This window comes from Mycetomoellerius zeteki, unplaced genomic scaffold (assembly GCF_001594055.1).
Source record: "Mycetomoellerius zeteki isolate Tzet28-1 unplaced genomic scaffold, Tzet1.0 scaffold74, whole genome shotgun sequence".
In the NCBI taxonomy this organism is placed as follows: domain Eukaryota; kingdom Metazoa; phylum Arthropoda; class Insecta; order Hymenoptera; family Formicidae; genus Mycetomoellerius; species Mycetomoellerius zeteki.
Genome location: NW_017257764.1, coordinates 386,319 through 396,380, shown reverse-complemented (window position 1 = coordinate 396,380; position 10,062 = coordinate 386,319). Strand labels below are relative to the sequence as shown.

Genomic DNA, 10,062 nt, shown 5'->3' with positions numbered 1-10,062 from the left:
GAATTTCGGTTGTGAATTAACTTTGTATCTTTGTTAAATTGATTATATCATTTTCTCGCTTCTTATAATTCATCTTTTTAAAATTATTTTACGTAAATAGCGTAAATGTTTCTTAGAATCTGAGGTAGACAGAGAAAGCTCAAAGTGTTTGATATGAGTATAATCAGAGAGAAACCTGCGAGAGGACATGAGGGCCTTTTTTCTGTAACCGCAAAATGCCCCCGCGCACTACTGCGATCTGAAGAAGTAGATTGTTGTGTAAATTACACAACAATATTCATAAATCGCTGAAATCGTTGAAATCTCTATCAATCTGATAGATTTTAATTATTTCAGCGATTTGTTTCCATCAGCACCGTAAAAAATGGATATTGTGTAGTTTACATCCACTTCTGCAGAGGAAAGTGCGCGGGAGCATTTTGCGGTTACAGGAAAAAGATCCCTCATATCTTCTGTCAGATTTCTCTCTGGTTTTATTAGGATTTGTCTCACGCGTTGAAAAGCAGAAATGTACAAACTAACTTAATAGACGAGATTGCTGCAACTCAAGATAAAGTAAGGATTTCTTCAGGGATCATGTACATTTTTCATCCTGCTTCGGTATTATACTTTCGCGTTTGATACACTTTCAAAAATTCATATATCAAGCTGAATAAAAACATCCATTGATATACGAATGTTATATCGTGAGGTTTTGAAAATATATATGCATCTCGTAATCGAGAGACAAGGCTTTCTTGCAATATAAACATACATAACACTTGTTTTCTCACAGGACATCAGTAATATCGACGTGTCATTGACGACGATAACGAGGAAAAATAAAACTAAAGAAGATATATTCCTTTCATCGCGATTAAAATGTAAATTGAAAGTATTTCAGTGTCGGATAACTTAATTGTTATCGATTCCAAGAGTCACTCTCAATAGCAACTTTCGATAGTAAACATTGGTAATGAATACGATCAGAATTGCCCCTAAATTTGTGACCATTTCAGAAAGTTTCACATGTATTAAGAATTACTCTTAAGAATGAAAAGATGTCAAATAAATGCATTTAGTAATGTGCATTTGGTGCATACTAAAGAATTTTACTTCGCAGAATATTAATAGTCCCCATACAGATCTTATATAAAAAGAATTCTTCTCTTGCCGTCGAATAAATAAGAATTTTAACGTTATCTATTAATAAACTGAGTGCGACTCTCGCTACAAAGATTCCTCACTTGCTCACTTTCTGCTTGCAAATAAAGAATCATGATTCATATTATAGACCGCGGACGATACGCTAGTACATATCGATATTGACTACACATTTATATGCATATTGTAACTTATTGTTAGCTGTAAATTAGCATAAATGTAACATAGATGAAAAATAACGTGCTATTACGCTCACTACTTCTGATGGTGACCATTCGATCACAAATTAGCATGCTTATATGTATATAAATACAGAGTTTAGAAGTAACGTATTACTTGTAATGTTGTGATCGTTATAATTTTTTCAATAATGAATGGGTAATGTTACATTTAAGAAAATTTAAAGAAATTTAAGTTTGACAATAATACGATTAATAATATGTAGAGGAAAGTCACCTATATCGTACCCCTTAAGATTAAACAGAAATTGTAACAAAAGTACTGAAGAGATCAAAATATTGCTTTATTTATATATCAAACTTTGATTCATTGATGATAAAACATTTTTACGAAAATAAACATTAAAATAATGTTTAAATCGAATTTTTTTAAAAAGTAACTTTCGGTACAATTTGAAGACCGATTTTATATGAGAAATTTTCTGTTTAAGTATCGAGCGAATGGTCATCCAGCAGATAATAGTGGTCGTATCTAATATTAAAAAAGCATTGCCCCGTTGGTTGCAAAATTAATTCGGCAAGCAGCTTTGTCAGTCGCGGTTCTCCTTCCGCCCTGCTTTTTCATTTCTATTCCGGGATTTTCCGCGTTTCCACTGTCACGATCCATATCCAAGTAACGTTGCAATCGACCCGAGAACTTTTTCCAGCCTTCACGCGAAATACATGCCCGTACTCTTATCCTCCGATAACTAAATCCGCAAAAATAATTCGCGCGTACACAGACTAGACAGGAAAATCTGCATTCTGCGCTCTGACAATTCAGCTAATATATATTAACGACGTTAGTCTGTCGCATGCAGACCATGACAGAATATATGAATACCTCATAATTACACGTTGCATATATGCATGTATGTTTATATACATATACCTTTGTAATATGATCAGATATCTATGCGTTTATACTCTATATCGTACGTATTTTCGTACAATCAGCCTTTCCGAATATATTTCGACTATGTTTCCACTATTACCTGAGATTAAACATAAATGATAATCGGTTAATTAAAACGAGCCCACAACGAGTTGGCATAATTCTCAACGCGCGTGTTGTTACGTCTAATATGTATTGTTATCTCAAATTCGAAAGTTATGACTAAGTAAATATATTAACAATTAATTTCTTGATCGTGATTAGTCAGTAAGTAATTTTGTAGCTCCGCGCATTAAACGTCGCGGCGAACGGCCGGAACTCTCTCTCTCGAAGAGAAATCTGCTAAACGATAAAAGCCAAACTGATCCGATCGATTGCATCGTTTAATTGTATCATTTGTTTATATGGACAAAATAATCTAGATCATCGTACTGCCTATAGGGTACTGTCTACGCCTTTAGAAGCCTCCCTGTTCACATCCCCTTATTTAGACGAAGGAGCATACTAATCGAATGTAAGGTTTACTGGCAGAGTGCTAGAAACAATAACTAGAACCAATTGCTGGCTGAGCCGAATTTTGTAGAAAGACCACCGATGCCTTTGCCAAACATACTACCGACTTTGCCAACAACGTTCGATGTGACGTTGCTCAAATTGGCCACGTAATTCGCGTCTTCCGTTATCGTCTCAACGATCGTCACTTTTGTCTTAGGTCTCTCCACCTCGTCGTCATTGCCATTCTCTGAAAGCCCTCTGTAATGTAAAAAAAGCTCAATTAACTTGTCTAGTTGTAGCGAAATACTTTCATCTGCTCATTAAAAATTTCTTCATTTTAATTAGCAAAAATTAAATGCAACTGACAATGAGAGTAGAATTGTAAATTCTAATTTTTACACACTTATGTTTTAGAAGGATATAAATAAAAATTTATGACTATAGAAAAGAATGATCTATTTTCACAAAATATATATTTTTTTAATATTCTCCAGTTGCGCAACCTCTTCATCATGTATTTAATGTTAAAAATTAAAAGATCTTACTCTTCGTTCTGAGCGCTCATGGTTAAGGCACAAGTTGCTTCTTCCGTTTTCATCCTCTTGTCTATAGTCTGATATGTCTTCGTGTTGAGTTTTTCCTCCATGACACCTTGGAGCTCAAAGTCCGAGTAGATCTTCTTCACGATATGAGCTAGGCAGGTACATTGATACAAATGCAGGCTGTGATCAAGTCTTTCAGACAACCAATTACATAGCATTTGTATCTGTGCCGTGTACCATTGCTACAATGTAAATCAAAGTAATTCGACGAAATCTTCAATAACACGAACGTATCAAAACTGCTCTAATTTTTCTCTAAATATACAATTGAAGGATTTCCTACAAAAACTAAATAAGTCTATTTTTCAAAAATCTAAATTATGGTGCCAAATCGTTCTTTATCAGTAATATCATATTGTGAACATTTATTCCGGCAAACATCAAATAGGAAACGGAAAATGTAAGAATTTAACAAAGGATGTTTTTGTCAAAAGTAATTTGTAAAATTTTGTATATATAAAATGAAAAAAATATTGCTTTGTATTTTAAATAATACTTTTTTCTTCACCCCCCTTTATTGTTATTAATATTATAAAAAAAATTAATGTAAAATATTACGGGATAAATAGGTAGTAAAGATAAGATTTCAGCATGAACTAAATAGGTCTAGAATTTTTATTTCTTCAAATAATTCCTCAAAATATCAATTAAAAAGTTTACAATTTTTTTATATTCATATATCCGGAGAAAAATTACCATATTTATACATTAAGAGTTTTACGATACTGGAGTGACCAAATTATCGAGACATCACAGATTGATATAAATATCCGAATTGATTGAACGGAATCAAAAATCCTCTTACAGGATTGAAACAGACGCAAAATTAGGAATGTGCGGCTGTGAATTTTATACTATAATAAAATCGAAAAAAAAATTAAAAACTTCATCGATATTTTTCAGCTCATAGAGCTGTCACCAGACGTAGATGATTCCTTAATTAACAAAAGTTCTATAGCTCTTATGGACAAAATGACATACCACTCGTCGAATTACTTGAACAAACAATACTGATTGTGAGTTTATGGAATCATGGGTCCAACATAACATTTCCGTGCCGTGTTTCCGCCGTGTTTTTGCTGTTACCTTTTGAGACAGCAGCATGCTTGATTTTTTTGCCATGTTGTGATTTCTGACATTTGTCAGTATAATACGATGATATCACGTTATGCTCAGTTTTGATTTAGTTTCTGATGACATATCGTATCAGCATGCAATATTCAAAATCTACTATTTTTATGCCAATTTTTAATTCCAAATTAAAAATGTCTGTACTATCGACATCGATCAAGTTCGACTGTCATTCCAGCATCTCTTTAAGATGAGAAATCTTTTGTTTTCCGAAAATTTAACTTTTTAGACTTATTTGTGACTTTTATGAAAAATCCTTCAATTACAATTAGATACAGACTTCTTCGCGTGCTATTTAGACTGACTCTTACCTCGAAGAAGGTCAAAATCCACAATTCGTCAAGAACTTTGCTGCGAATCTGATCTATGCAATTTCTCATGAAATTTACATAAGCTTGTCCCATTTCCTTCCCGCTTCCTGATACCTTCTAAAAAAACAAATCATAAGACATTGATAAAAATGTTTCAATAATTTTTTATACATCTTGATTTCTCGTTATTTATCATTGAGCAAAGCGAATACCGTAAGACTGAGAATGGAGCCAATAAGGGAACCTTCATCGTAACGAGACAACTTAGAGAGCGTCGCTTCTAATACCGTTATGAGCTTGTTAATCATTCCTTGATTCATTCCCGCTGACGTCTTTTCAATCATGTCGTCAATCTTAGAATGATATTGATGCTAGAAATCACAGGGATATTAATAACAGCATAAAATATACCTGCTAAACAATATTATTGCTATTTAATGTAGAAAAATTGTTTTATTTTCTTTTATTAACATCAATAATATTCTTTAAACTCTTCTACATATAATATTCGTATGTATCCGTATTAGCAATACTTTCTATGTGTAATTTTTACATTAGAGTACATCTTAAAAATAAAAAATAACTATTCAATAAATATGCAATAAGAATACGAAGTGAAATATTAATTAATCTTGATTAAATCAAACTTTTAGGGGATTTTACTATATTATATATTTATATTGAAATTATTTTATGAGAAAAAATACTACATTTACAGTTTTACGAAAAATTAGTTACCGAATGAACTTACCACATCGACACCATCGACAGTACAAAGCTTAAAACTCTGATTCTTGGCGTCCAAAATAACATTCACCATAGCACACATTTCCGATGGTATGATATAATCTGTAGAGATGAAAGTCACGCCTTTTTTAAGCCACTGCTGAAAGGCCGCGTCGGTCCTTTGAATGCACGACTCTACCATGTCGCATGCCATCAGTTTTAGTCTCTGCTCAAGATGTTGCCTGAACTCTTGATCAGGCCAGTGTAATCCGCCGATAAATGACTGCAACGCATCTAACTTCCAGAAGAGATCCTCCGATGTGGCACAACCGTTTCCCTTAATCTCCCATCGTTCTTTCTCAAAGCCTTTATGAATCGATTGAGCGATCGACGTTTCCATAAGATCAACGTAACGTACCACCAATGGCGCAAACGTGTCGCGTAGATGCTGATGGAATCTTCCGTTCTTCAAATTGTCTACGTTCAAATTAAATTTTACAATCATAGAACCCTTAGATCTAATCTTAAAACACATTTCTGACATTTAAGATAAGAGAAGATAATCAAGTTAAATCCTATCAGTTATAATCTTGATGAGAATCAAACTCACCGTCAGTCTTAAGATAATCATTCATTATCTGGAACAATGGAAAGCTATCCCATGTGTCTGGTGGTTGCTCTGCCAGTACTTTATCCATGTCGACGGCAAATAATGACCAGAAAATCTCAGCATGCTCCACCATAAGATCGCTAAACCAGGCGAACGCCTGCGGTACAGTGTAGTAGGAGCGGATCGTGAAAATATTGGACATCGCACATATACGGTGGGCATATTTCCTCTAGCTCGGGGTGATGGGGACGCCACCCTGAGCACGGGGCCCTCGAGTACCCAGAAGACACTACTTCTACTTCATAATGTACATGAGAATAGTCGTAAAACTTGTAATGCTAAGTGACAAGCGTTTACTGCATCTAAGATCCCAAAAGATGTAATTATTGATTTGAACGAAATATTGAAAGAGATATCGCAATTGATCGAATGAGATATTTCTCATTTGTGGAAGATATCTGATGGGAGAAATAAAAGTGAAACTAAATTTAAGTTCAACTAAATGCAGCAGCATGTGGAGTGCCAGAATAAACGCAGCAATAATTATTCAATCCCCTTCATTCAAAAACGAAGTTGGTTGAAAATGGACAAACCAGAAAATTTTAATTATATCAATCAGAATTCTAATTATCATCAACTAGAATTTTAGTAGATTTAACCAGAAAATTTTCTGGTTAATGTGACGTGTTTCATGATATATACACATAGTGTGTATGCAATTTGAAAAACATAACTTAAAAAAAGTAAAGTGTTGCTTTTGTCTTTCTATAAGAGGGTAAACGTCTCTTAGTTGCAAAGTTGCAATAGGATATCTCACGACGTCCATAATTCAACGAATATTCTACGTGAAAGCGACTTTCGAGGTGGTAATAAGAGCTCTCTATGAAATTGTCTATCACGGCGGCGAGAGGAAATGAGCAGCGAATGCGCGTTTGTCTTCTGAGGAGGTGACGGACCCTTACCACGGTCCGTGTTTCAAGGCATGCTGACCCTCTCTCTCGAGAGCCCCGAGAATCGACACTCAGTTCTAAAAACCCAACTAATACCTCCGAATAATGTTCTTCATTTTGCTGGAGCAAATCGACGCACAGCTCGGCGAGATGTATAAGATCCTCTAGCTTCTTGCTAGGAGGCACGCACACTTCGCCGCTAAGATCATCCTCGATCTTTGCTTCGGCGGATAATTTTGTGTAATTTACCAGTGCCGCCGTTTCTAAGCAGTTCTTTATGAGAGCCTTCACTTCCTCCTGCGGCACGGGTGTCACGCTATCCTTCATGAGAACGCGTTCCAAAAGAGATAGAGCCGCTTTCAACGAGCCTTCCGGACGCCCGAATGGAAAACTGTATCTATTGCGAGAAAGGATAGTTGGTGAAGTTTATTCGAATAAAGTAATCTTTAGGAAATTATTTTGAAAAATGCCAATTAATCAATTTTTAAGAAATTTTTATTACGATAGCTATATTACAAATTAATTTCTTTCTAAGTAAAGACGTACATATCATTATAAAAATTATAACATATAAGAAAATTATTTTATATAAAAATCGCAAGAAAAAATAATTTTAGAAAAGAAAAATATGAATTTTGTCAAAAGGGAAATAATTTTTCAATATATATCGCTCTTTCACTTCAAAAGCGATACAACTAAAAACATTTTTCAAATTATTATCATAAATAAATTAAATTACGAACACCCTATCAATCATTAAAAGTGAATTAATATAATTTCGTCAAAACATTGTAATTTTAAAAAGATGATTTAAAAAAAATCGTTAAAATCATTACAACTCAAACTACATAACTCAAAACATACAACTCAAAAAAATTTTTTTAAGAGTTGTGAAACGAAAATGACATTTTTGATCATACAGAAGCTATGCACATACGTACAGGTTATCTCCGTGTCTAGATCCAATGTTAGAATGCCAACATTTAGTGAATATTGCAGTTCACTTCATTAGGACGAGGAATAGCATGAAATCTTAATAAAATCTTAATAAAACTGTAATGAAATCTTAATAAAATTTTAATGAATTGTAATGAGAAATCTTAATAAAATAATACTGGAAGTGGGTCAGTTAATATAGATTTCAATATGAAATTCAGTAATATTTCATCATTATTCATTATAATCCAAGAAAAAATTTTCATCGAGGGGGAGGGGAGAGTACACAATGTTCACATTGACATTCTAATGTGGAATGATGGACTGAATTTGGATATGGAGATAATCCGTGAAACGCATAGCTTCTATATACAATAGAAAGTACTCATTGGAAACCTCAAAAAAAGACATTTGATGTTAAGAATATATTCTTTTTAACCGATATTAATTGATTAGTTAACAATTTTCTCTGTCAAGTTGAAAAATGATTTATCCTTTTCTAAAAAAATTTTTTAAACATACGTGAGTGAAACATTTAGTCGAGGCGTTTCTTTTCGTGCCTAATATTTCTTGTGAATTTATACAATTTCCAGTTTAAGTGTGAGCTAACAAATTTATTACTACTTCAGCTTCGGTTTAAGACTTGTTTCAAAGTCCAAATATGGCATTTTTCACTCACCTGTGTTTAATCTCATCAGTCCATTTTCACTTAAAATTATTTAATTTTTTTAGTTGTGTCATTTTTGAAGTAAAAGAGCGATATCATAAAAATTAATTTGCAAAACTAAATATATCATCGCATAAATAATTGTTTGTAATAATTATTTGTATATCACTCACAGTTCAAAGGAGATTATAATTGCTTACCTAAAGTTGGTGATTTGGTTTTCGAGAATCTGTCGCAGTCGTTCCTTAATCTCCAGAAATTTATCTTTCTCCTCGTGAGTAATTGAGGTCACACGGTCGGTAGATGTTGTGTTACCGTAAACATGACTAGCACAGAAAGCGAAACTATAGTGCATCAATGTCGGATCTATCATAAACCCGCGATCGATTCTGTCCAACATATCATGAAGGTAATAGAGATGCCGAAAGCATCCGCTCACGCCGTACCTATTGTCAGAAAACAGATGTTAAAATCGATATCGCAAACAAAGCTAAAAAAAAATAATTGCACTAGTACTTTCCAATTTTCTAATCTTTTCAATGTTTTGTAAACCATATATAAATTTGAGATACAAAAATACACTTATGTATTTGATTATAACAGGCAATGAAATAAGAACAAAAACTAATAAGAACATAAAATAAGAAAATCAAAATTTAAATTGCTAAAGTATATTTCACACAAAAAGTATATAAATTAATCTTTTTCACTATTTAGAATTTGTAGAATAAATAAATAAAATAACTTTGCCCTTTGAAGTGTGAATCAAATAAGAAATTTTCTATTCTTTATTCGAAAAGGATGAATAATATATAAAGAATAATAAATATTTGTTTTCACTCTCTCTATCAAAAAAATTTGTAAGCCATTATAATTTGAAATAGTATCGAAGAGAGAATTACTCTATAATTATAAATAAACTTTTTTATTCATCATTAACAAATGATCAAATGATGAATAAATATACAGAATGTTTCATTAACGCTAGGAGAATTCATGACAAAAATAACACAAAAAATTCATATAAAGTCTCTCTGACTTCGTTTTCAATTTAAATATGTTTTCATTAAGAGGGAAGCCTGGCTTAGGAGAGGCCGTAAAAAAGATGATTTTTCATATTTTTCTTTAAAGGAATAGTAGTATTTGTCGTTTTAAAAATTCCGTTTCAATACTACGATTCTTTTACTGTTTTGGAATATTCGGTACATTGGTAATAAGAATCGAACTTTCTATGAATATTTAGCGTTAGCTGGGAAATATCGAATTTCAAAAAGATAATAACTTCCTTGAAGAAGAATCTAATACCATAGGGTTCATAATCTGAATTTGGAAATCAGTGCGTGCGTGCGTGCGTGCGTGCGTGCGTGCGTGCGTGCGT

General features: G+C 33.0%; 1 protein-coding gene across 5 annotated transcripts in view; it reads right to left on the bottom strand.

Moving 5' to 3' along the window:
* Window positions 1-1,788: 1,788 nt before the first annotated feature.
* Cadps (calcium-dependent secretion activator 1) overlaps window positions 1,789-10,062 on the bottom strand; it is a 32,341-nt gene continuing 24,067 nt past the window's right edge. For 3 of the 5 annotated variants that reach the window (XM_018458644.1, XM_018458645.1, XM_018458646.1), the window contains exons 8-15: window positions 8,885-9,130; window positions 7,178-7,478; window positions 6,132-6,288; window positions 5,547-5,998; window positions 5,008-5,166; window positions 4,796-4,912; window positions 3,297-3,535; window positions 2,805-3,009 (exon numbers count right to left, since the gene is read on the bottom strand). In XM_018458644.1, coding sequence (XP_018314146.1) covers window positions 2,805-3,009; window positions 3,297-3,535; window positions 4,796-4,912; window positions 5,008-5,166; window positions 5,547-5,998; window positions 6,132-6,288; window positions 7,178-7,478; window positions 8,885-9,130 — 1,876 coding nt within the window. Of the gene's footprint in view, window positions 3,010-3,296; window positions 3,536-4,795; window positions 4,913-5,007; window positions 5,167-5,546; window positions 5,999-6,131; window positions 6,289-7,177; window positions 7,479-8,884; window positions 9,131-10,062 lie in introns of all 5 variants that reach the window. The other 2 variants (XM_018458647.1, XM_018458648.1) reach the window with 2 other exon arrangements.